Here is a 27983-nt window from a genome sequence, read left to right on the forward strand (position 1 = left end):
ACCGTGTCTGTGCCTCGACCTGGGTTGGGCAAAACTAAACATGGCGGTGTTCGCTTTAGCAATCTCACTAGGATTAAGACCTCCTCCATTCCTGTCATTATTGAAAGAGATCGTGATACCTCACATCTCAAAATAGGGCTACTTCATGTTAGATCCCTTACTTCAAAGGCAATTATAGTCAATGAACATTAGTTCATTGACTATAATCACTGATCATAATCTTGATGTGATTGGCCTGACTGAAACATGGCTTAAGCCTGATGAATTTACTTTGTTAAATGAGGCCTCACCCCCTGGTTACACTAGTGACCATATCCCCCGTGCATCCCGCAAAGGCGGAGGTGTTGCTAACATTTACAATAGCAAATTTCAATTTACAAAGAATAAAATCTTTTGAGCTTCTAGTCATGAAATCTATGCAGCCTACTAAATCACTTTTATAGGTACTGTTTAAAGGCCTCCTGAGCCATATACAGTGTTCCTCATTGAGTTCCCTGAATTCCTATCGGACCTTGTAGTCATAGCAGATAATATTCTAATTTTTGGTGACGTTAATACTCACATGGAAAAGTCCACAGACCCACTCCAAAAGGCTTTCGGAGCCATCATCGACTCAGTGGGTCTTGTCAAACATGTCTCTGGACCTACTCACTGTCACAGTCATACTCTGGACCTAGTTTTGTCCCATGGAATAAATGTTGTGGATCTTAATGTTTTTCCTCATAATCCTGGACTATCGGACCACTATTTTATTACGTTTGCAATTGCAACAAATAATCTGCTCAGACTCCAACCCAGGAGCATCAAAAGTCGTGCTATAAATTCACAGACAACACAAAGATTCCTTGATGCCCTTCCAGACTCCCTCTGTCTACCCAAGGATGTCAGAGGACAAAAATCCGTTATCCACCTAACTAAGGAACTCAATTTAACCTTGCGCAATACCCTAGATGCAGTTGCACCCCTAAAAACTAAAAACATTTCTCATAAGAAACTAGCTCCCCGGTATATAGAAAATACCCGAGCTCTGAAGCAAGCTTCCAGAAAATTGGAACGGAAATGGCGCCACACCAAACTGGAAGTCTTCCGACTAGCTTGGAAAGACAGTACCGTGCAGTATCGAAGAGCACTTACTGCTGCTCGATCATCCTATTTTTCCAACTTAATTGAGGAAAATAAGAACAATCGGAAATGTATTTTTGATACTGTCGCAAAGCTAACTAAAAAGCAGCATTCCCCAAGAGAGGATGGCTTTCACTTCAGCAGTAATAAATTAATGAACTTCTTTGCGGAAAAGATCATGATTATTAGAAAGCAAATTACGGACTCCTCTTTAAATCTGCGTATTCCTTCAAAGCTCAGTTGTCCTGAGTCTGCACAACTCTGCCAGGACCTAGGATCAAGAGAGACACTCAAGTGTTTTAGTACTATATCTCTTGATACAATGATGAAAATAATCATGGCATCTAAACCTTCAAGCTGCATACTGGACCCTATTCCAACTAAACTACTGAAAGAGCTGCTTCCTGTGCTTGGCCCTCCTATGTTGAACATAATAAACGTCTCTCTATCCACCGGATGTGTACCAAACTCACCAAAAGTGGCAGTAATAAAGCCTCTCTTGAAAAAGCCAAACCTTGACCCAGAAAATATAAAAAACTATCGGCCTATATCGAATGTTCCATTCCTCTCAAAATTTTTAGAAAAGGCTGTTGCGCAGCAACTCACTGCCTTCCTGAAGAAAAACAATGTATATGAAATGCTTCAGTCTGGTTTTAGACCCCATCATAGCACTGAGACTGCACTTGTGAAGGTGGTAAATTACCTTTTAATGGCATCAGACCGAGGCTTTGCATCTGCCCTCATGCTCCTAGACCTTAGTGCTGCTTTTGATACCATCGATACCTTTATCATCGATCTTATCTGTCGGAAAGATATCAGTTTGTCTCTGTGAATGGTTTGTCCTCTGACAAATCAACTGTAAATTTCGGTGTTCCTCAAGGTTCCGTTTTAGGACCACCATTGTTTTCATTATATAATTTACCTCTTGGGGTTGTCATTCGAAAACATAATGTTAACTTTCACTGCTATGCGGATGACACAGAGCTGTACATTTCAATGAAACATGGTGAAGCCCCAAAATTGCCCTCGCTAGAAGCCTGTGTTTCAGACATAAGGAAGTGGATAGCTGCAAACTTTCTACTTTTAAACTCGGACAAAACAGACATGCTTGTTCTAGGTCCCGAGAAACAAAGAGATCTTCTGTTGAATCTGACAATTAATCTTGATGGTTGTACAGTCGTCTCAAATAAAACTGTGAAGGACCTCAGCGTTACTTTGAACCTTGATCTCTCTTTTGACGAACATATCAAGACTGTTTCAAGGACAGCTTTTTTTCCATCTACGTAACATTGCAAAAATCAGAAACTTTCTGTCCAAAAATGATGCAGAAAAATTAATCCATGCTTTTGTTACTTCTAAATTAGACTACTGCTCTACTTTCCGGCTACCCGGATAAAGCACTAAATAAAATGCAGTTAGTGCTAAATACGGCTGCTAGAATCCTGACTAGAACAAAAAAATTGATCATATTACTCCAGTGCTAGCCTCCCTACACTGGCTTACTGTCAAGGCAAGGGCTGATTTCAAGGTTTTACTGCTAACCTACAAAGCATTACATGGGCTTGCTCCTACCTATCTCTCTGATTTGGTTCTGCCGTACATACCTACACATACGCTACGGTCACAAGACGCAGGCCTCCTAATTGTCCCTAGAATTTCTAAGCAAACAGCTGGAGGCAGGGCTTTCTCCTATAGAGCTCCATTTTTATGGAATGGTCTGCCTACCCATGTGAGAGACGCAAACTCGGTCTCAACCTTTAAGTCTTTACTGAAGACTCATCTCTTCAGTGGGTCATATGATTGAGTGTAGTCTGGCCCAGGAGTGTGAAGGTGAACTGAAAGGCTCTGGAGCAACGAACCGCCCTTGCTGTCTCTGCCTGGCCGGTTCCCCTCTTTCCACTGGGATTCTCTGCCTCCAACCCTATTACAGGGGCTGAGTCACTGGCTTACTGGTGCTCTTCCATGCCGTCCCTTGGAGGGGTGCGTCACTTGAGTGGGTTGAGTCACTGATGTGAATTTCCTGTCTGGGTTGGCGCCCCCCCTTGGGTTGTGCCGTGGCAGAGATCTTTTTGGGCTATACTCGGCCTTGTCTCAGGATGGTAAGTTGGTGGTTGAAGATATCCCTCTCATGGTGTGGGGGCTGTGCTTTGGCAAAGTGGGTGGGGTTATACCCTTCCTGTTTGGCTCTGTCCGGGGGTGTCCTCGGATGGGGCCACAGTGTCTCCTGACCCCTCCTGTCTCAGCCTCCAGTATTTATGCTACAGTAGTTTATGTGTCGGGGGGCTAGGGTCAGTTTGTTATATCTGGAGTACTTCTCCTGTCTTATCCGGTGTCTTGTGTGAATTTAAGTATGCTCTCTCTAATTCTCTCTTTCTTTCTTTCTCTCTCTCGGAGGACCTGAGCCCTAGGACCATGCCTCAGGACTACCTGACACTGGCTGTGCTGCTGCTCCAGTTTCAACTGTTCTGCCTGTGATTATTATTATTTGAACATCTTGGCCATGTTCTGTTATAATCTTCACCCAGCACAGCCAGAAGAGGACTGGCCACCCCTCATAGTCTGGTTCCTCTCTAGGTTTCTTCCTAAGTGTTGGCCTTTCTAGGGAGTTTTTCCTAGCCACCGTGCTTCTACACCTGCATTGCTTGCTGTTTGGGGTTTTAGGCTGGGTTTCTGTACAGCACTTTGAGATATCAGCTGATGTACGAAGGGCTATATAAATACATTTGATTTGATTTTTAGTTGTGATACAAACCTTATCAAAACATTTAGGCTAGGCTACATGAGGTGTGCGACTATGATATAAAGTCAACAAAAAAAAGAAGGCATTCACTGTTTCTTGCCTAGTTTTGCTTCATTCATTGATAATATATCATTCACAGACAGGCTAATATGGTCACCCACTAGGCTTTCTTCATTTAATCTTGTCTTTACATGTACTAAATAATATGAAATTAGTTTTGATTTAAAATGGACCATTATCATCCACCTGTCTAGAAAGTGCATTCGGAAAGTATTCAGACCCCTTGACTTTTTCCACATTTTGTTACGTTACAGCCTTATCAATCTACACACAATACCCCTTAATTAATGACAAAACGAAAACAGGTTTATAAAAATGTTTGCAAGTTTATTACAAATAAAAGACAGAAATACCTTAGTTATTTGAGTATTCAGACCCTTTGCTATGAGACTCGAAATTGAGCTCAGGAGCATCCTGTTTCCATTGATCATCCTTGAAATGTTTATACAACTTGTTTGGAATCCACCTGTGGTAAATTCAATTGATTGGTAAGGCACACACCTGTTGATATAAGGTCCCACAGTTGACAGAAACCAAGCCATGAGGTCGAAGGAATTGTACGTAGAGCTTTGAGACAGGATTGTGTCAAGGCACAGATCTGGGGAATGGTACCAACAAATTGCTGCAGCATTGAAGGTCCCCAAGAACACAGTGGCCTCCATCGTTCTTCAATGGAATAAGTTTGGAACCGCCAAGACTCTTCCTAGAGCTGGCCGCCCGGCCGAACTGACCAATCGGGGGAGAAGGGCCTAGGTTAGGAAGGTGTCCAAGAACCAGATAGTCACATTGACAGAGCTCCAGAGTTTCTCTGTGGAGAAAGACAACCATCTCTGCAGCACTCAACCAATCAGCCCTTTATGGTATGGCCAGATGGAAACCACTCCTCAGTAAAGGTACAGACCACTTGAATTTGCCAAAAGGCACCTAAAGGACTCTCAGACCGTGAGAAACAAGATTTTCTTTTTTGATGAAACCATGATTGAACTCCTTGGCCTGAATGCCAAGTGTCACGTCTGGAGGAAACCTCCAGAGTGCTCAGTACCTCATACTGGGGCGAAGTTTCACCTTCCAACAGGACGATGACCCTAAGCACACAGCCAAGACAACGCAGGAGTGACTGAATGTCCTTGAGTGGCCCAGCCAGAGCCCAGACTTGAACCTGATCCAACATCTTTGGAGAGAACTGAAAATAGCTGTGCAGCGACATTCTCCATCCAACCTGACAGAGCTTGAGAGGATCTGCAGAGAAAAATAGGAGAAATTCCCCAAATACAGGTGTACCAAGCTTGTAGCGTCATACCCAAGAAGACCCCAGGCTGTAATCACTGCCAAAAGTACTGAGCAAAGGCTCTGAATACTTATGTAAATGTGATATTTCATAAATTTGCACAAAAAAACTGTCAATATGGTGTATTGTGTGTAGATTGATGAAAAAAATAAGATTGAATACATTTTAGAATAAGGCTGTAACCTAACAAAATATGGAAGAAGTCATGGGGTCTGAATACTTTCAGAATGCAATGTAAATAGCGAATGGAGGATCCTTTTTCCGTGATTCATTTTTATGCCAGCCAGGTAGGCTATACTCCTGTTGTAAATATAAGTAACGTTCTTAATATTAGGAAAGTTGAGAAACAAATATAGAAGACCTAGCCTATAGAAAGCTGATGGGATCCTCCAATTTTTAATAGAGGACAAAACTCTGTTTTCTCATGCAATTGCATAGCCTATAGAAATGTTGCGCAACATAAGTGTGGCAGCAATAAGGTTACCGTAACAGCCCTAGGCACACCTGGGACATTCAAAAATATCCACATACAAATGTTCAGTGGCGATGTGTGACAAAGTCTGTCGAGAAAAACATAAATGAATCCGCACATACTTCCCTACTTTATAATCAGTTGCTTACCAAATATCCGTGCGACGAATCCGAGTGGGAACTGGGAGGCAAAGAGTGTGAGGAACCATGGGGCTGCGTAGAGGCTGGGGCAGATCTCGTGTTCCTCCAGGTGGCTGTACAGCTCCCTGTGGTAGTCGTGCAGCAGCCTGGACAACTGGTACATCTGAATCTGAAATATACACGCACACAGACACACGTGCACACACAGATCAGTACATACAGTGGGGGGAAAAAGTATTTTGTCAGCCACCAATTGTGCAGGTTCTCCCACTTAAAAAGATGAGAGAGGCCTGTAATTTTCATCATAGGTACACTTCAACTATGACAGATAAAACGAGAAAAAACCCCCCAGAAAATCACATTGTAGGATTTGTGATGAATTTATTTGCAAATTATGGTGGAAAATAAGTATTTGGTCAATAACAAAAGTTTATCTCAATACGTTATATACCCTTTGTTGGCAATGACAGAGGTCAAACGTTTTCTGTAAGTCTTCACAAGGTTTTCACACACTGTTGCTAGTATTTTGGGCCATTCCTCCATGCAGATCTCCTCTAGAGCAGTAATGTTTTGGGGCTGTTGCTGGGCAACACGGGCTTTCAACTCCCTCCAAAGATTTTCTATGGGGTTGAGATCTGGAGACTGGCTAGGCCACTGCAGGACCTTGAAATGCTTCTTACGAAGCCACTCCTTCATTGCCCGGGCGGTGTGTTTGGGATCATTGTCATGCTGAAAGACCCAGCCACGTTTCATCTTCAATGCCCTTGCTGATGGAAGGAGGTTTTCACTCAAAATCTCACGATACATGGCCCCATTCATTCTTTCCTTTACACGGATCAGTCGTCCTGGTCCCTTTGCAGAAAAACAGCCCCAAAGCATGATGTTTCCACCCCCATGCTTCACAGTAGGTATGGTGTTCTTTGGATGCAACTCAGCATTCTTTGTCCTCCAAACACGACGAGTTGAGTTTTTACCAAAAAGTTCTATTTTGGTTTCATCTGACCATATGACATTCTCCCAATCTTCTTCTGGATCATCCAAATGCTCTCTAGCAAACTTCAGATGGGCCTGGCCATGTACTGGCTTAAGCAGGGGGACACGTCTGGCACTGCAGGATTTGAGTCCCTGGCGCCGTAGTGTGTTACTGATGCTAGGCTTTGTTACTTTGATCCTAGCTCTCTACAGGTCATTCACTAGGTCCCCCCGTGTGGTTCTGGGATTTTTGCTCACCGTTCTTGTGATCATTTAGACCCCACGGGGAGAGATCTTGCGTGGAGCCCCAGATCGAGGGAGATTATCAGTGGTCTTGTATGTCTTCCATTTCCTAATAATTGCTCCCACAGTTGATTTCTTCAAACCAAGCTGCTTACCTCTATTGCAGATTCTTCCCAGCCTGGTGCAGGTCTACAATTCTTTTCTGGTGTCCTTTGACAGCTCTTTGGTCTTGGCCATAGTGGAGTTTGGAGTGTGACTGTTTGAGGTTGTGGACAGGTGTCTTTTATACTGATAACAAGTTCAAACAGGTTCCATTAATACAGGTAACGAGTGGAGGACAGAGGAGCCTCTTAAAGAAGAAGTTACAGGTCTGTGAGAGCCAGAAATCTGGCTTGTTTGTAGGTGACCAAATACTTATTTTCCACCATAATTTGCAAATAAATACATTAAAAATCCTACAATGTGATTTTCTGGATTTTTTTCTAATTTTGTCTGGCATAGTTGAAGTGTACCTATGATGAAAATTACAGGCCTCTCTCATCATTCAACCTTGATTTAACATGAAACCACATGTGTCCAAAATCTGTCTTGTCTACTTAATAAAACGACATACTATTTGGAACACAGACTGTGTCCAAAGTCTGTCTTGTCTAGTACTTACTAAAACTACATACTGGGTACTAATCACACTACATACCTTTTGGTAAAAAATGAATGCAGTAAGCAACAAACATCAACGTACCAGGCTCATCCATACTGAGAATGCACAATTACATTATTTCCTGCCATTTGTCCCCCCCCCCCCACAACATAAAAGCTGACAGTATTTCACTTTCAACCACATAGTATTTCAGTTCATCTTGACGATCAAGCAGTGGTGGGCCGTCAGGGCCAGCAAGGCCTTCTCTGCTGGCCTAAACATCATCAGAATATATAAAAAAAATATATATATATTTTCCCACAAATATGTATTAAATTATTCCCCAGAGTAAGAGTTACACTCTTCATTTCATAGCGTTCCTCTTGGTTGCACTGCTTCCAGCCCCAGGTTGAGATTTGGAGGGCTGGACTTTATGTTCGATTTTTTATCCAATCATATTCAGCCATCATGTGTTGCCAGGGGTCTAAAATCTGCCCTCAGGCCTTCAGAATTAACAGTGCGGGCACTTGTAGCTTAAAGTGAATGGAAATTAAAATTTAGTGTCAACCAATCAGCTTTAGAGTTGGCTATTGTACGCCTGCTGGCTGGCTCCAGTGTTACACAGGAGCCAGCGAGCAGGCGTAGCGCGTGCACGTCTTTTGATTGGATTACCAATATTGAGAGGCAGGTCTCAGAACTAGGAAACTGAAATTGATCAACAAATTAATTTGCGTACTACTAAGCTGTTTTTTCAACCCACAATGGCGGAAGGAGAAGATATTGATTTGGTCGAGGATATAATTATAACGCCATTCTCAAGACAAACTTTTCAAGAAAAGTTAGACATTGTCAGGAGAGGTAGACGCCGACGCTACAAAGCCTGTCACAGGAGGGAAAGGGGTTTGTTCGCCACTTTCAACTATGAATGACTCACAGGCTCCGAGAAGCACTGCAAACTGTACTGCTGGGAATGCCTATTATTTGCAAGTGATCGATTTGGTGTTTGGAGCCACACTGGCTTCGTAAACCTGAGTTGTCTAACCAAGGCAGCAACGAGACACCAAAGTACGGCTGGGCACTTACAAGCAATGGTGCTTTTGAAAACGTTTGGGGACACCCGAGTGGATCTACAGCTCAACGAACAAGCGGGCAGGGCAACGAAGCTGCACAATGAAAAGGTATTGTACTCTTCCCCTGCAATTCTCTGAATAAAAATGTCAATTTCAAGGTGACGCAACGCCTGGTTATACTGCGTTTCTGTCTAAATGTATAGTGTCTAGAGCCATGGCATCATAATGATGGTAATAAGAGGTGGATTAATTCGGGTGGGACTGTGTAGGACTTCACTGAAGGCCCACGCCCCAGAACCACGGCACGCTACTGGCATCAAGTAATGACAGAAGAGAAGCTGCATGTACTGTATCAAATTATATACAAGTTAAAGTTGCAATAAGTCACTTTTTGGGCGACCTGACCAAATTCACATAGAAATGTGAGTTATACAGTAGATCTGTCATTCTAATTCAAAGCAAGTCTAAGAAGCGGTAGATCTGTTCTATGTGCGCTAATTTTAGCTTCTTCCCGTTCTTAAGTTACATTTTTGCATCTTTTATGTTTGGTTTTGAATACCAGCTTCAAACAGCTGAAAGTACAACATTTTTGCTTATGGAAAAGATATTTCACAGCGGTTTACAATTATTCTCTACACTATACTTGCTTGTTTTGCCACCTAAACTGAATTTAGGCAAAGATAGTACATCTATAACTAACAAATAGCCTACCCAATGTCAAAAATGCTAATTAGAAAAATATCTAAATTATGCTTAAAAAAGATTCCTGCGGCCCATGGGCAAAATAGGAATATTTGGTTTATTCCAACAACAAAAAAAGCATACTAGGCTCATCATTACTGAGAAGGCATCTTCCACTGTGCAATAGTGCTTGTTCCCCGGCATTCGTTCATTTTGCGAATTCGTACGAGATGAAGACCCAAAATGAGTGTATATTTTCTCATTCCCAATCAGAGTACTATGAACACAAGTACAGTTATTTGGACATAGTCAGACATCATCCTTGAAACACACTTACAACACAGTACACACATATGATACGCATACATGCAGGATCTGGCTAGATGGTTTGACATAGTTATTACTCCTGAACATCTGACTGCATAGGCCTATAGCTGACTTGATGTTAGCTTACTCCTACTCCACACAACACAGTCAGAAAGGGTAGCTAACAAGATAAACAGCTACCAACCACGCCATCTCCTAAAAGTGGAGAGACGGTCAGATACCTTACTTTCCTCACCCTGACACGGCTCCTTAGAGAAGAGAATAACAGATGAAGACCAAAAATGACCCTAAAGTGACGCAAGCATGCTCCAGCCCTGACAGAATAGTCCGATAGTTGAACCTAGCGAGCGCTTAAATAGAAAAAGAATCACAAATCAAAAGTTAACTCACCCAGTTACTAACAGTGGAAGGTTTGTCAACACTGATAAAGAAACAATGGAGAAAAACATACCACCTGTGTGAACTTTGGGTTGGCCTTAGCAGAGCCCAATAAGAACACAGTTAAAGGCCTGAGAAGGGCAGTGGTTGGCCATAAACCAGCCCTGAGTTGCCAGATAGATTAAACTTTACCACGCCTGCTTGTGCATTTACCAGTCAGAACAGGCTACATGGCTAAGCTAGTAATGTATAGCCAAGACTAACAGAACAGTTTGGAAGGTTTGGATATGGGGTTGGTTGTTGTTTGCTGTATGTGATAGTAGAGCGGTGGCCTGAGGGAACACACCTAATGTGTTGGGAGAAGTGTTATGAAATGAAATGTTACGTAATATTTGAAATTGTATTTAACGCCTTTAATGTTGCTGGATCCCAGAAAGAGTAGCTGGGGATCCTTAACAAAAACAAATAAATACATCATCGTCATACTTCCCAGGTGAGACCCCCTTGTGAGATTGTTTTATTTTCAAGGGGAATGGAACCCTACTCCTACCCACTGTTGCCCTAGCTTCTGTCTTTAAAAAGGGGGGGGAAAAACTGAACAGAGCTCGCAAAAGTGGAACGAGCCCTGACATGAGTGGCCAATGATTCACTGACACAAGCGTCACTATGTACCATTTGTGCCAGGATGTTATTGTGTTGAATTATTTGTGGTAAAAGTGCTAGCAAGTTGTCATTGTTATCACATACAGATAACTGCCTACATAAAGGAAACCAATCACTCAATCAAATGTATTTTATAAAGTCCTTTTTACATCAGCAGTTGTCACAAAGTGCTTATACAGATACCCAGCCTAAAACCCCAAGAACAAGCAATGCAGATGTAGAAGCACAGTGGCTAGGAAAAACTCCCTAGAAAGACAGGAACCTAGGAAGAAACCTACAGAGGAGCCAGGCTCTGAGGGGTGGCCAGTCCTCTTCTGGGTGTGCTGGTGGAGTTTACATAGTTCTTGAAGATGTTCAAACGTTCATAGATGACCAGCAGGGTCAAATAATAATATCAGTTGTTGTAGAGGGCGCAACAGGTCAGCACCTCAGTAGAACATTTCCGTTGGCTTTTCATAGCCGATCATTCAGAGGTCGAGACAGCAGGTGCGGAAGAGAGATATCATTTTATCCCTTATTTACTAGTAGTTTCTTAGGTAATACCATATAAACACCAGGTGAATACTAAATAAAATAAAAAAATCTGGTATTTTAAACTGGGCTTTTAAATAAAGCATTACCAAAATGTCCTCTTAGAGGTCCAGCAAACACCTCCCTCCCTCCCTCCATCCATCCCTCCCTCCATCCATCCATCCATCCATCCCCCTACCTGTAGAGAAGTCATGTCAGGCCTGTATTGTCTGCGGAAGCCCAGGTCGTACATCAGGAACTTGAGCATGTCAAAGGCCTGGTCCTCACTCATGTGCAACAGCAGGATACCTGCCACAAAGCTGATGCCCTGGCAGTAGCCCACCTCAGTGTCTAACAGAGAGTAGGCCTTGAGCAGATTGTAGAGGGACAGCTGCCCTGCACCCAGCTGGGCTGAGAAGTACTGGTGGGTGGGGAACGTCCGACCTATTGAATTCATTCAAATAAGAAATAAATACACCAATCAATCAATTGGTGTGTGTTTGCTTTGGTGTGGGTATGTACTAGAGGAGGCTGGTGGAAGAAGCGATAGGAGGACAGGCTCATTGTAATGGCTTGAATGGAATAAATGGAACGGATTCCATATGTTTGATACCCTTCCATTTATTCCATTCCAGCCATTACAATGAGCCTGTCCTCCTATAGCTCCTCCCACCAGCCTCCTCTAGTACATAAACAAGCATGTGCACACATGGAGTATTACTGGGCAGTCCTGGTGGAGTGTGTGTGTATGCATGTGTGCCAGCGTGCATGTGTGTCTTTGTTTGTGTGTGTGTGAATACATGCACATACCCAGGTCAACTAGTATGGAGTGCTGCTGGGCCGTGAGCTGCTTCAGCAGGTCTTGGTAGGGGGTGTCTGGGGCGTGGCGGCCGGGGGGCAGACGGTGTCTCAGGCGGTGCTGCTGGGAGAAGAGGAGCCACACCTCCCCACGCCTGCCCTTAGGGACACCTGGGGACAGAGATGAAGATGTTTTGGAGTACAGAGCGTTGGATGTGTCAGGAGTATGGAGAAAGTGTAGGATGTGGTAGGAAGATAAACACAATACATTACACATGCAATACATAGATTAGCAAAGACAGGCAACCATACTAATACAGACATACAACGCGCACACACACAAGTACAAACAACAAACATGTGGGGCAGCTGCAGAAAGAGGGGGACTTCAGCACACACACGGACCACCCACCCACCCAACACACACACCTTAACCCTTATCGCTCTCTCTCTCGCTCACCCTTAGAGATTGCATTGTGGACCTCCTCTTTGTCCAACGGGACGACCTTGGCTCTGCCCGGAACGCTCAGCTTCCTGTCCCAGAAGGCTAGCACGTCTTTAATGCATGTCCCCACTTCCTGGTAGTCCAGCTTCATCTTCCGGATGTGCAGCTCGTCTCGACTTGCTAGCGGAGAGAGGTTACACAGAGAGGTCAAGATCAGAGAGAGATCAAAGCAGTGTTAATTTCACCAACAAAAACAGTGACGAAAATGTTACATTTTTCAGTGGCAAGTGACAAGATGATAACTGGCTATATAGACCCAGAAAAAACTCTAACTAAACAAAGAGGATTTTTCATTTCAGTTGGCAAAAACGAGACAATTATCTCTGTGACTAAAATCTGACAAGTAGGTGGACTTGACAAGAGTTTTTGGAGACATTAAGAGCTTTTCAGTGTTATTTGTTTGGTCCAATGAAAAGCATGAATGACATTAGCAGAATTATAGCCTCTGCCGATTCCCCAACAACCGGATGTTCCAGTTTTCAGGGGAAATGGAAAGGGAGCCTGTGACACGACATCTGCTTTTGGATGTTAACAAGCTGACACTCCATCTTAACTCCTCCATGTTTACCAGATTGGTTGAACAGTGCAGAACAGAACCTCCCTAGACAGTTCTTTTCTTCTTCTCGTCAAGACCAGTATGTAGGGGGATCTAGTATCAGGTGTTTACTTAACGCCTACTACGCTAGTTAGGTTAGCAGAATTGTAAGGCTTTCTCATTGCAATGTTGCAATAAAGTGTCAAACAAATACCATGCCCAAGTCATTCACGAGTCACCTCTCTGTCCGGTAACTGGTCACCAATTTGGTTGCAACGAATCATTGACGAAAAAGGGGCAACATTTGGAGCCACTTTACTTATCATGTTGATTCAAACAAGACCAAATGCAACGTTTCCACAGGAGAAGAAAGGATTTGTACCAACAAGTTGACAGGGAAAAATACTACAAACCTCAAGAAACATCTGAAAGTGCATCATTCCAATATATACGCTCATGTAATAACAGATTGATAATGCTAGCTAGTTAGGTTGCTTCAACCTATCAGACCACTACAATATAGCTACAGTATGCGAAGGGCAGGGCTCCAGACTGCTACCACTGTCGCATTCTGCGTGTTTTTGTCGCTGGGGCCTGTTTTGCTGAGGCCTGCTGCTGTGGTGAGCGAGCCACATGATTTGGGCTCCGTGAGAAAGAAAAAAGGTTACTGATTGTATAACATTTCAAAATCCAATTGTGGGAAATAAATAGCTTTGGAAGCAACTACTGTTGTTCTCTGCTTTCTGTTTTCAAATCTCTGCTTTAAAATCTCTTAATAACGAGTTCGATAGGAACTATTTTACGACCAAGATATTTGAGATGGCTTTAAGATCTGAAACACACAATTGCGAGTGCATAGGGTAGCAGTGGTGGAAAAAATACCCAATATCCATACTTGAGTAAAAGAAAATATACCTTAATAGAAAATGACTCAAGAAAAAGTGAAAGTCACACCCAGTAAAATACTACTTGAGTAAAAGTATTTGGTTTTAAATATACTTAAGTATCAAAAGTACAAATAATTTATCATTCCTTATATTAAACAAACCAGATGGCATGATTTTTAATTTACAGTTAGCCAGCAGCACACTCCAACACTCAGGCATAATTTACAAACGAAGCATCTGTGTTTAGTGAGTCTGCCAGATCAGAGGCAGTAGGGATGACCAGGGATGTTCTCTGTTTAGTGAGTCTGTCAGATCAGAGGCAGTAGGGATGACCAGGGATGTTCTCTGTTTAGTGAGTCTGCCAGATCAGAGGCAGTAGGGATGACCAGTGATGTTCTCTGTTTAGTGAGTCTGCCAGATCAGAGGCAGTAGGGATGACCAGTGATGTTCTCTTGATAATTGGACCATTTTCCTGTCCTGCTAAGCATTCAAAATGTAACGAGTACTTTTGGGTGTCAGGGAAAATGTATGGAGTAAAAAGTACATTATTTTCTTTAGGAATGTAGTGGAATAAAAGTAACAGTTGTCAAAAATATCAATCGTAAAGTACAGATACCGCAACAAGCTACTTAAGTAGTACTTTCAAGTATTTTTACACCACTGACAGTGGGTATTATATTTAGTGTTAGCGATCTAGCTAATGTGTTTTGAGTATTCCGCTTCCTCAATTGGTGAATTAGTCAAAATAAATGATGTCTTGATATTAGTGCACATAAAGATGTAAACACATATCTCCTTTGAACAACAAAATGTGAAAAATTCTGGAGCCCTATTTTTAACAGTAAAATAAAGCAACAATACCCTATTGTCAACGCACAATTCATGACAAATCACTGGATTAGGTTGCCTATCAAAATATCTTGAATCATGCATTCCTGTTTGGACATGTCAGAATCCAGATGAAACACCACCTCAATAGTCTTACACAGTCTAAAGCACTGTAAATGATTTTCTAGGGTGATTCGTGTTTTTTCTATTGCGTGGAAAAAAACAAGTGAGACCAAATCATGGGCTGGTGCCACCAACTGAAAAAGTCAAGGGGAAAATGTTAGTCCCCTCTCAAGGGGTGGGATTTAGTATCTGCTGTGTTATTCTGCCAATTTGGCTGTTGGGAAGAAAATCATGCGGACGGATGTTATGCCGAAAATGATGGTAGGACAAGGCTATATGTATGTTTGTGCTCATGGAAGTCAGTGATTTAAGTTAACTGTAGGTTATTGAGGCAATACAAATGTGATGTGACTAAAATGGCACACTGTTTTAATCATTTTGACAATAACTAGACTAAATAATTTGACCGTTTTATGTGGTAATAGTGAGGTGATTGGTCAAATTTGCAAGCCCTCTCTTGAAATGCAGAACATGGTTGATTTTGCAAAATTTTGGGCGATCGCAGATTTAAAAAATTCATGAGGGACTGCTTCTAGCACATCAGAAGGTCATTATTTTGGATGTATACGGTATGAAGTGCCTAGGGGCCTAGCGATTGTTTTGTTTCCGGATGGTGTAAAAGTGTTAATTCACAGTTAAATGTGTGTATTCCAACCAGACATTCTACAAATAGTTGTGTTCCAGAACCACAAACAGAAGTGAGACGCAAGCGAGGGCTTTGTGACCCTCCCAAAAGAAACAGGGACACAGAAACAACAGCTTGACAGGAGCTTTGGTGTTTTTATACATAGCCTATCTATCTCAGATATCAAACTAATGCTAACTATATCCCATCAGACATCACTCTAGCTATCGCCTCGGATATCCAACTCCAGCTAAAACTAACTATGCTTACTAGCCTTATATGTGACCCGATTCAGGAAACTAGGCGTATGTCGCAAGTCATGACTTCACAGCAGAGCCGCTTGAACGTAAAAATGTTTATCGATGATGCAGATGTAAAAACCTGAGGACCCATGCCAAATCTTTTCAGTCTCCTGAGGGGGAAAAGGTTTTGGCCTCTTCACGACTGTCTTGGCGTGCTTGGACCATGATAGTTTGTTGGTGATGTGGACGCTGAGGAAGTTGAAGCTCTCAACCTGCTCCACTACAGCCCCGTTGATGAGAATGGGGGCGTGCTGGGTCCTCCTTTTCCTGTAGTCCACAATCATCTCCTTTTGTCTTGATCACGTTGAGGGAGAGATTGTGGCCCATTCCTCCATGCAGATCTCCTCTAGAGCAGTGATGTTTTGGGGCTGTTGCTGGGCAACGCGGACTTTCAACTCCCTCCAAAGATTTTCTATGGGGTTGAGATCTGGAGACTGGTTAGGCCACTCCAGGACCTTGAAATGCTTCTTATGAAGCCACTCCTTCGTTGCCCGGGCGGTGTGTTTGGGATCATTGTCATGCTGAAAGACCCAACCACGTTTCATCTTCAATGCCCTTGCTGATGGAAGGAGGTTTTCACTCAAAATCTCACGATACATGGCCCCATTCATTCTTTCCTTTACACGGATCAGTCGTCCTGGTCCCTTTGCAGAAAAACAGCCCCAAAGCATGATGTTTCCACCCCCATGCTTCACAGTAGGTATGGTGTTCTTTGGATGCAACTCAGCATTCTTTGTCCTCCAAACACGACGAGTTGAGTTTTTACCAAAAAGTTCTATTTTGGTTTCATCTGACCATATGACATTCTCCCAATCTTCTTCTGGATCATCCAAATGCTCTCTAGCAAACTTCAGACGGGCCTGGACATGTACTGGCTTAACCTCTTGAACCTCTGGGGGCAGTATTTCATTTTTGGATGAAAAACGTTCCCGTTTTAAAAAAGATATTTTGTCACGAAAAGATGCTCGACTATGCATATAATTGACATTGGAAAGAAAACACTCTGACGTTTCCAAAACTGCAAAGATATTGTCTGTGAGTGCCACAGAACTGATGCTACAGGCGAAACCAAGATGAAACTTCAAACAGGAAGTGAGCCAGATTTTTGAGGCGCTGTGTTCCAATGTCTCCTTATATGGCTGTGAATGCGCCAGGAACGAGCCTACACTTTCTGTCGTTTCCCCAAGGTGTCTGCAGAATTGTGACGTATTTGTAGGCATATCATTGGAAGATTGACCATAAGAAACTACATTTACCAGGTGTCCGCCTGGTGTCCTCCGTTGAAATTGATGCGTAATCTCTTGCTGCAGAAACCAGAATCTCCAGAAACCAAACTGCCACGAATTACTTATCATCAAATAGATATGTGAAAAACACCTTGAGGATTGATTCTAAACAACGTTTGCCATGTTTCTGTCGATATTATGGAGTTAATTTGGAAAAAAGTTTGGCGTTTTGATGACTGAATTTTCGGGGTTTTTCTTAGCCAAACGTGATGAACAAAACGGAGCGATTTCTCCTACACAAATAATCTTTTTGGAAAAACTGAACATTTGCTATCTAACTGAGAGTCTCCTCATTGAAAACATCCGAAGTTCTTCAAAGGTAAATGATTTTATTTGAATGCTTTTCTTGTTTTTGTGAAAATGTTGCCTGCTGAATGCTAGGCTTAATGCTATGCTAGCTATCAATACTCTTACGCAAATGCTTGTTTTGCTATGGTTGAAAAGCATATTTTGAAAATCTGAGATGACAGTGTTGTTAACAAAAGGCTAAGCTTTAGAGCCAATATTTATTTCATTTCATTTGCGATTTTTATGAATAGTTAACGTTGCGTTATGGTAATGAGCTTGAGGCTATAATTACGATCCCGGATACAGGATTGCTCGTCGCAACAGGTTAAGCAGGGGGACACGCCTGGCACTGCAGGATTTGAGTCCCTGGCGGCGTAGTACTGATGGTAGGCTTTGTTACTTTGGTCCCAGCTCTCTGCAGGTCATTCACTAGGTCCCCCCATGTGGTTCTAGGATTTTTGCTCACCGTTCTTGTGATCATTTTGACCCCACGGGGTGAGATCTTGCGTGGAGCCCCAGATCGAGAGAGATTATCAGTGGTCTTGTATGTCTTCCATTTCCTAATAATTGCTCCCACAGTTAATTTCTTCAAACCAAGCTGCTTACCTATTGCAGATTCAGTCTTCCCATCCTGGTAAGGTCTACAATTTTGTTTCTGGTATCCTTTGACAGCTCTTTGGTCTTGTTTGGAGTGTGACTGTTTGAGGTTGTGGACAGGTGTATTTTATACTGATAACAAGTTCAAACAGGTGCCATTAATACAGGTAACGAGTGGAGGACAGAGGAGCCTCTTAATGCGTTTCAGCCAATCACTTGTGTTGTGACAAGGTAAGGGTGGTATACAGAAGATGGCCCTATTTGGTAAAAGACCAAGTCCATATTATGTAAAGAACAGCTCAAATACGCAAAGAGAAACGACAGTCCATCATTACTTAAAGACATGAAGGTCAGTCAATAAGGAAAATGTAAGAACTTCGAAAGTTTCTTCAAGAACAGTCGCAAAAGCCATCAAGCGCTATGATGACACTGGCTATCATGAAAACAAACACAGAAATGGAAGACCCAGAGTTACCTCTTCTGCAGAGGATAAGTTCATTAGTTACCAGCCTCAGAAATTGCAGCCCAAATAAATGCTTCACAGAGATCAAGTAACAGATACAGTGCCTTGCGAAAGTATTCGGCCCCCTTGAACTTTGCGACCTTTTGCCACATTTCAGGCTTCAAACATAAAGATATAAAACTGTATTTTTTTGTGAAGAATCAACAACAAGTGGGACACAATCATGAAGTGGAACGACATTTATTGGATATTTCAAACTTTTTTAACAAATCAAAAACTGAAAAATTGTTTGTACAGATGAATGTGGTACCTTCAGGCGTTTGGAACTTGCTCCCAAGGATGAACCAGACTTGTGGAGGTCTACAAATGAACCAAACTTGTGGAGGTCTTGGCTGATTTGATTTCCCATTGATGTCAAGCAACGAGGCACTGAGTTTGAAGGTAGGCATTGAAATACATCCACAGGTACACCTCCAATTGACTCAAAATGTCAATTAGGCTATCAGAAGCGTCTAATTACATAATTTTCTGGAATTTCCCAAGCTGTTTAAAGGCACAGTCAACTTAGTGTATGTAAACTTCTGACCCACTGGAATTGTGATACAGTGAATTATAAGTGAAATAATCTGTCTGTAAACAATTGTTGGAAAAATTACTTTTGTTATGCACAAAGTAGATGTCATAACCGACTTGACAAAACTATAGTTTGTTAACAAGAAATTTGTGGATTGGTTGAATGAGTTGCAATGACTCAACCTAAGTGTGTGAAAACTTCCGACTTCAACGGTATATCCTTTCAGATATCTAATGTAACTCTATTATCCTCTCAGATATCATACTCTGACTTACGATAACTACGTTCTCTCATATCTAACTCTGGCTAATGCCAATGCCAACTTTTTTCATGTCCTGAAATTGTTCAAATGCTATTTTAGGCATAAAGATTAGATTTAGGGTTTGGGTTAGGGAAAAAGGATTTTGAATGGGAAAACGTGTGTGTGTGTGTGTGTGTGAGTGACAGGGGGTTGGGTACAGGTGTAAGCAAAGAGACAAGTTTCCTTTGTCTCTGCATAATAGATGACTAAAGCTCCATTCTATTCTCACTCACCCTCCAGTCTCTGGTTCTCCTTCTCCATGCGTAGCAGCAGTATCTGCTGGTGGATCGCCGTCTTCCATAGGGCCCGGTAGTGCACCGCCGTCCTCTTGGGCCTCTTCCCAGTGAAGGTGTCACCCGAGGTGGGCAGTAGGCTGGCCAGGGGGTCCAGACTTGGGTCGAAGGAGCGGGGGGAGAGGGGCAGCAGGTCCATCACATCACAGTGGTCTGAGAGACAACATATCCAAATAACTGCAGTCATTTTTAGTTGTCAAGCAAATAACTGTCGGTCTCACGGTAATTGACCGAAATTAACATAAACAAATTTAGCATCTCCTGGCTTCCATGCATTCCCTACAAGCATATCATACAGACCTTTGGAACATCTACATTTAAAAAATAATAAATCCATGTAACATAGCCTACACATTCCCAATAAATCCATTATGTATTTTAGACAGGTCTAAAGAAACATGATATGGAGAAAATGTAGTCTATTTCCGAAGAACAGAATATCATACTCTGAGTTGTCCTGATGTTAGGCCGTGATGTGGCTATGTCATATGGCTGTGGGCTACACTAGTTCATTTAGTAGACAAGACTTGCTTAGAATACCGTGGTATTGTTTTATAGTATGAAGAATACAATTGAATAAAGCTGAATAAAATAAAGGATATTTGAGGGAGTGCGCACACGAGGCTATTCTGTGTTGAGCTGTTAACAAAGAAATAGCTATTCCTATATGCTTAATTTAGAGTTATTCATGTAACTTTAGTTGTTCTACAAACATTGGGCTATATGTTTTGATTTTTAATACTTTGTAAAGCTGCATGATGCGATGAATGATGATTTGAAAAAAGTTGCATGAGCTCTGCTTTGTTTTTGCTCAGGCTGTACACACTACATCAGTCTCTCATTCACCATTTGAAAAGCACTTGATAATGCCTAGAATTTCACAGTGGCATTCCCTTTGTGTGGCCGTAATGCACCCTAAAAAAATCCAGGCCTTTTGCAGCAAGTGGCCGTTGTGCCCTTCTCCAAATCAAATCTCAATCACGTGATTGGGTCTTTCTCACAGGCTACAAGTGAAGACAGACACATCTGGGATGCAATTGCGCGCGTCCTTATTTCTGAGGTGCATATTGAAAATATTGGAAGAACTGTCCACGTTTACTTTTCATCATCCAACAATCTACTATCCCCATTAGTACAAAAGTCAATCTATTCTATTCTCTGCGAGAAATAAATATTCCAAACATTGTCTGGGACAGTTGTGGGATGCGATAGATCCCACATTTATACGACCACTAGCTTCAAAAACACTGTTTTACGCAATGTGGCTGATGCAACAGATCAGAAGGTTTAGCTTAAAATGTTGATAAACTATTAGGCTATTTCTTCATATTATAAGCGCAGCAATGCACACATTGTAGTGGGCTATAGGCACGTATGTTCCATTAGCAGGAAAACACTTATCAAAAGTGACCGCAAATGTGATTATGCATGTAATGGTTTTATTATAAAATATGCATATTTATGGTGAAAATGATTATCTTACGAAATGGGAAACTCACACTCTGCTTATGTATGCCAGTTAGGTTCTACACTCCTTGTAAAGCAGGTTAATTTGCTTAATTTTAAGAAGTTATTTGGCCACTTTAGTTGTGATACAAACCCATTCAAAACATACAGGCTTATGGGTTAAGGCTACACGAGGTGTGCGACTATGACAAAAAAAAAAGCTTTGTTTCTTATGCTGGGCATCATTCATAAGTGATGATATATAATTCACATGTGGTAGGCTAATATTGTCACCCATCAGACTATTCTTGATTTAATCTTGTCTTTACATATACTAAATAATATATGTGTGAAATTTGTTTTGATTTAGAATGGACCATTACCATGCACCTGTATTGAGGGGCATGCGGGGAAAAATACCTGCCATCTATGCACTTAAATGGAGGATGCTTTTCCCGTGGTTCATTTTCATGCCAGCCAGGTAGGCTATACTCCTATTGTAAATATAAGCAATGTGCTTAATATTAAGAAAGTTAGGAAATACATTTAGTAGGCCTAGCCTATAGAAAGCTGATGGGATCCTCCTATTTTTAGAAGAGGCCACCACTGTTTTCTCGCGCAATTTCAAAGCCTATAGAAATGTTACGCAACATGAGCTCATGGGCTCTCATGAAGTGTTTGATTAGATGTTCGATTACATTTGCATTGATGTCAGAGTGATTAGATTTGAGGGACAATCGAGTGCTAGGTACCAGGCAGTTAGCAAGTTTGGCAGGCTACTAATGACCACCAGCAACAGAGCTTGGAGAATCGCCTAATAACCGTGACTAAACCGTGACGTGGATTTTGACTGCCTTCATGACTCGTGACCACCGTAGTGGCGGTAATACGGTCACCGCAACAGCCCTAGTTGTAAGTCAGTCTCTTGCAGGTATGGTGTTTTAGTGTTTGAGAGGACACAAGAGTTCAAGGATATATATGCTAATCATCACAATGTTTCATCACAAATTCATTATACATTTCAACTTTGCTGACTATATTGCGAGCCTATTGTAATTCTGTACTAAAAGTACTGTGAGCGGGAATGCATTGTATTGGGTATTGTAATCTGATTATGCCGTTCTTAATTGCCCGATGGGAAAAATAAAGTTGGACTGAATTGAGTTTAATTGAATAGTACCAGTGTCTTATGGATGGTTTGTAATTACAAACCATCTGTGCTTGAGATGGGGAGCTACACTGGGGATTCGGGAAAACAGTCTATTTTTACCTGCTACACTTTTGCCAGCGTGAGCTACTTTATTAAGTGTTCTCGGCGTGAAAATATAATTTAACCTAATTTTACACTGAGCAGCGCGAGCCTCTCACGGAGCCGTGCTGCTTGTGACTAGGTTTCATTGAAATAATATAGCAGTGTCACACACTGCAAAAATGACTTGTCCAGTGTAGCAAGCCTGTTACACACACACACCTGGGTGCTGCATGGAGGTGGGCTTGTTCATGGGCGAGGCGACCCGCAGGAAGATCTTCTGTCTCCAGGACACTTTGCGGATGTTGAGGGGTGCACTCACACTGTCACTGCTGCATCCAGATAGCGTCCTCTTCCTGCCCTCCCCATTACTGATTGGCAAGGGGAAAGGATAAAGAGGGAGAAAGGGAGGGTTGAGAGAGCGAGAGGAGGGGCGAGAGGGAGCAAGAGAGGGAAAAGGAGGGAGAGGGAGTGAGATAGTGAAAGAGAAGAGGAGTGGGCATGTCACAAATACAAAGGCACGTAAACAAACACCCATACACTGATAGTAGTATACACATGCAGTCTCTCTCACACACACACACACTTAATCTCAACATTGAGACAGACAGATGCTAATCAACAGAATCTCCTGGTCTGTACTGCAGAAGGGTGTGTGATTAAACCACCAAGACAAACCAAAAAGGAACACTTCTCACAACAAACAAAACATTGATTGAAGACTGATTCACACATAAATATTGATTAATAAAGCAAAAATTAGTACAATATATCCATAATTAGTACATAAAACAAAAGCAAACACCAAGACAGAGGCAGCCATTGTTACATGGATGTTTGGATCATTTCCTCGTGAAAGAAGAAGTTGAGTTTGATGGGAGAGAGGAGAATAGGGATAGGAAGCTGATTGATCTATTTTCAAGACTAAGATTCCGTCTGAAATGGCACCTTATTGTGCAAAAGTAGTGCAATATATAGCAAATAGGGTTCTATTTCGGACACACCCTATGTTTCTCAATTGTTTTTCACACCAAAGGTTAAAGCCACAGTCTGTAACATGTCCCTACCATCAAAGAGTGGGCAACCAACAAGATAAACTGTCTTTAAATGTCAAAGAAATGTAGACATGACCTGAAAATGTCTGCAGTTAACACTAGACAATACATTTCAAAACATGTAACCTTGCGTAACCCTGGATCAGATGACAATTGATACTCGGATTAACAAGATACTGTCTAGTCATGAGGCATGAGGCACTTACTTCACTGCTCAAGAGACCCGAGTAGAGAATAACAGGAATAACAGGAAGTGACCTCATAGAGCGAGGTCAGGGCTACGGGGACACTTTTGCTGAGACGGTGGTGGTGCCCCCACATCCTATAACAGTGTTGCATAATTTTGGGAGGTGGTTCGACTTGAGATTGTAGTGAATCTCTGGTTTCCATGTGGTCAGGAAGTGAAAAAACTCCCCATTCCTCCCCATGATTACAAGCATACCCATAACATGATGCAGCCAAAACTATGCTATAGTTAAAATGTTGAAAACTATAACTAGCAAAATAGTTCAGTGGAGTAACTGATCATCAGAAGACGAGTCCATGAGGCACGATTCACATTTCAGAATGGAAATGGAAACCTTTTTGAAAATGTCTAGATGTGTCACCTCCTGTGGGGAATGTAGATGTCAAATGGAGCTGGGAGAATTTAAATGTTCAGAAACAAAGTCTGAACTTGTCCAATAAGGAATGCCTGTTTTCGTTTTCTTTTCTGTTGTACAACATTTAGATGCGGTGTGCCCTAATGAACTGCACCCAGGAGAGCAAAATGAAGGAGGCAGATCTATTCACAATCAATCCCTTTTAGTGCGCTATAGACATAATACAGGTGGTGCAGGGTAAAAAAGCCATATTTGGACTTTGGACCCTCCAGATGAGCTTCAATGCCATACAACTTTCCTACCGTGGCCTCCAATTGCACTTAAATACAAGTAAAACTAAATGCATGCTCTTCAACCATTCGCTACCTGCCCGCCCGTCCAACATCACTACTCTGGACGGTTCTGACTTAGAATATGTCTGGTTAGACTGTAAACTCTCCTTCCAGACTCACATCAAACATCTCCACCAATCATGCTGCCAAACATACCCTTGTAAAACCGATTATCCTACTGATCCTCGACTTCGGCGACGTCATTTACAAAATAGCCTCCAATACCCTACTCAATAAATTGGATGCAGTCTATCACAGTGCCATCCGCTTTATCACCAAAGCCCCATATACTACCCACCACTGCGACCTGTACGCTCTCGTTGGCTGGCCCTCGCTACATACTCGTCGCCAAACCCCCTGGCTCCAGGTCATCTACAAGACCCTGCTAGGTAAAGTCCCCCCTTATCTCACCTCGCTGGTCACCATAGCAGCACCCACCTGTAGCACGCGCTCCAGCAGGTATATCTCTCTGGTCACCCCCAAAACCATTTCTTACTTTGGCCGCCTCTCCTTCCAGTTCTCTGCTGCCAATGACTGGAACGAACTGCAAAAATCTCTGAAACTGGAAACACTTATCCCCCTCACTAGCTTTAAACACCAGCTGTCAGAGAAGCTCACAGATTACTGCACCTGTACATAGCCCATCTATAATTTAGCCCAATCAACTACCTCTCCCCCTACTGTATTTATTTTGCTCCTTGCACCCCCTTCCACTGCAAATCAACCATTCCAGTGTTTTACTTGCTATATTGCATTTACTTAGCCACCATGGCATTTTTTGCCTTTACCTCATTTGCTCACATTGTATATAGACTTGTTTTTCTACTGTATTATTGACTATATGTTTGTTTTATTCCATGTGTAACTCTGTGTTGTTGTACCTGTCGAACTGCTTTGCTTTATCTTGGCCATCTTGTAAATGAGAACTTGTTCTCAACTTGCCTACCTGGTTAAATAAAGGTGAAATAAAAATATAAATAAATAAATATTGCATCACCCAGGTGGGTACTAGATAGTGATGTTGGGTAGGGTGAGTTAACCCAAAAACCAACTTAAGAGACAGTGAAAGGATCCATAGACAACATAGAAACCACCTTTAAATATCTAAACCCTAAACAAGTGAAATATATCACTTAAATTGATTAGACATGCACAGTCATAGCTAGTGTTACAAGCATTTAATAAAACATATGAATAGTTAATGGTTTAAGCAAGAGGCTTCAAGCTACAACTCATATCACTGCATAATGAGAAACAGAAATGTCCAGAATAGTGTTGCATGGGATGGACTCTAGACTCTGTAGAATGCGTTGATGAAACACAGGGTTGACAATAGGTGAGTTAAGCTGGGAATATATACACAGTTTTGGTTAAATATAGGACTGTGAAGATTAGCATCGACATGCATACAAAACAAGACAAGGAGCATATCAGCATCCACCCCTACTTCAGAAAAAAATGGTAGAATCCAACAATAGAAACAACATTAACAATAAGATTTTGCCATTACAAAAAAAGGGTGAAAGATGAAAGTACAATGCTTACAGAAGGTATTCATACCCCTTATTCCACATTTTGTTGTGTTATAGCCTGAATTCAAAATGGATCAAATATATTATTTTCTCACCCATCTACACACAATAGCCTATTATGAGAAAGTGAAAAAGTTTTTAGAAATCTTTGCAAATGTATTCTAAATGAAATACAGACATCTCATTTACATAAGTATTCACACCACTGAGTCAATACATGTTAGAATCACCTGGAATGTACAATATTTGCCCGTTATTCTTTAAAAAAAAATCCAAGCTCTGTGAAATTGGTTGTTGATCATTGCTAGACAACCATTTCAACATTACCCATAACATGATGCAGCCACCACCATGCTTGAAAATATGAGTGGTACTTAGTAATGTGTTGTGTTGGATTTGCCCAAAACATAACATTCAGGATATAAAGTTAATTTCTTTGACACATATTTTGCAGTTTTACTTTAGTGCATTGCAAACAGGATGCATGTTCTGGAATATTTTTTATTCTGTACAGGCTTTCTTTTGTTCACTCTGTAACTTAGGTTGGTATTGTGGAGAAATGACAGTGTTGTTGATCCATCCTCAGTGTTCTCCTATCACAGCCATTAAACTCAGTAATTGTTTTAATGTCACCATTGGCCTCATGGTGAAATCGCTGAGCAGTTTCCTTCCTCTCCAGCAACTGAGTTAAGGGCACCTGTATCATTGGGTATATTGATAGACCATCCAAAATGTAAAGTTAACACATCTACCAATGACTACCTCTCTGGTCTTTGTGGTTGAATCTGTGTTAGAAATCAATGCTCCACTGAGGGACAGATAGGGGTACAAAGATGAGGTAGTCATTAAAAAAAATCATGTTAAATACTATTATTGCACACAGAGTGAATTCATGTCATTTATTATGTGACTTGTTAAACACATTTTTACCCCTGAAATTATTTAGGCTCGTCATAACAAAGGGGTTGAATACAGTGGCTTACGAAAGTATTCACCCCCTCGGCATTTCTCCTTTTTTGTTGTCTTACAAACTGGAATTAAAATGGATTTGGGAGGGGGGAGTTTGCATCATTTGATTTACACAACATGCCTACCACTTTGAAGATGCAAAATATGTTTTATTGAGAAACAAACAAGAAATAAGACAAAAAAACTGAAAACTTGAGCGTGCATAACTATTGACCGCCCCAAATTCAATACTTTGTAGAGCCACCTTTTGCAGCAATTACAGCTGCAAGTCTCTTGGGGTATGTCTCTGTAAGCTTGGCACATCTAGCTACTGGGATTTAAAAAGAAAATTCAAGCAAAACTGCTCCAGCTCCTTCAAGTTGGATGGGTTCTGCTGGTGTACAGCAATCTTTAAGTCATACCACAGATTCTCAATTGGATTGAGGTCTGGGCATTGAAAAGGTAATTCCAAGACATTCAAATGTTTCCCCTTAAATCCCTTGATTGTTGATTTAGCAGTATGCTTAGGGCCATTGTCCTGCTGGAAGGTGAACCTCCGTCCCAGTCTCAAATCTCTAGAAGACAAACAGGTTTCCCTCAAAAATATCCCTGTATTTAGCCATCCATCATTCCTTCAATTCTGACCAGTTTCCCAGTCCCTGCCGATGAAGAACATCCCCACAGCATAATGCTGGTGTTCTTAGGGTGATGAGAGGTGTTGGATTTGCGCCAAACATAGCATTTTCCTTGATGGGCAAAACCCCCAATTTTAGTCTCATCTGGCCAGAGTACCTTCTTCCATATGTTTGGGGAGTTTCCCACATGCCTTTTGGCGAACACCAAACATGTTTGCTTATTTCTTTCTTTAAGCGATGTTTTTTTCTGGCCACTACCGTAAAGCCCAGCTCTGTGGAGTGCACGGCTTGAAGTGGTCCTATGGACAGATCTTTGGTCTCTTTGTTGCCGCTCTGATTAATGCTCTCCTTGCCTGGTCTGTGAGTTGTGATGAGCAGCCCTCTCTTGGCAGGTTTGTTGTGGTGCCATATTCTTTCAATTTTTTTATAATGGATTTAATGGTGCTCTGTGGGATGTTAAGAACAGGTGTATA

The 27983-nt window shown here is 41.8% G+C and overlaps 1 protein-coding gene across 3 annotated transcripts in view; it reads right to left on the reverse strand.

Annotated features, from left to right (window-relative positions):
* tbc1d4 (TBC1 domain family, member 4) overlaps window positions 1–27983 on the reverse strand; it is a 158389-nt gene that overhangs the window by 20686 nt on the left and 109720 nt on the right. For all 3 annotated transcript variants that reach the window (XM_029666306.2, XM_029666220.2, XM_029666394.2), the window contains 6 exons: window positions 22629–22777; window positions 19652–19864; window positions 12565–12729; window positions 12117–12275; window positions 11506–11750; window positions 5832–5991 (listed from right to left, as the gene is read on the reverse strand). In XM_029666306.2, coding sequence (XP_029522166.1) covers window positions 5832–5991; window positions 11506–11750; window positions 12117–12275; window positions 12565–12729; window positions 19652–19864; window positions 22629–22777 — 1091 coding nt within the window. The remainder of the gene's footprint in view (window positions 1–5831; window positions 5992–11505; window positions 11751–12116; window positions 12276–12564; window positions 12730–19651; window positions 19865–22628; window positions 22778–27983) is intronic.

This window comes from Oncorhynchus nerka, linkage group LG1 (genome assembly GCF_034236695.1).
Source record: "Oncorhynchus nerka isolate Pitt River linkage group LG1, Oner_Uvic_2.0, whole genome shotgun sequence".
NCBI classification, from domain to species: domain Eukaryota; kingdom Metazoa; phylum Chordata; class Actinopteri; order Salmoniformes; family Salmonidae; genus Oncorhynchus; species Oncorhynchus nerka.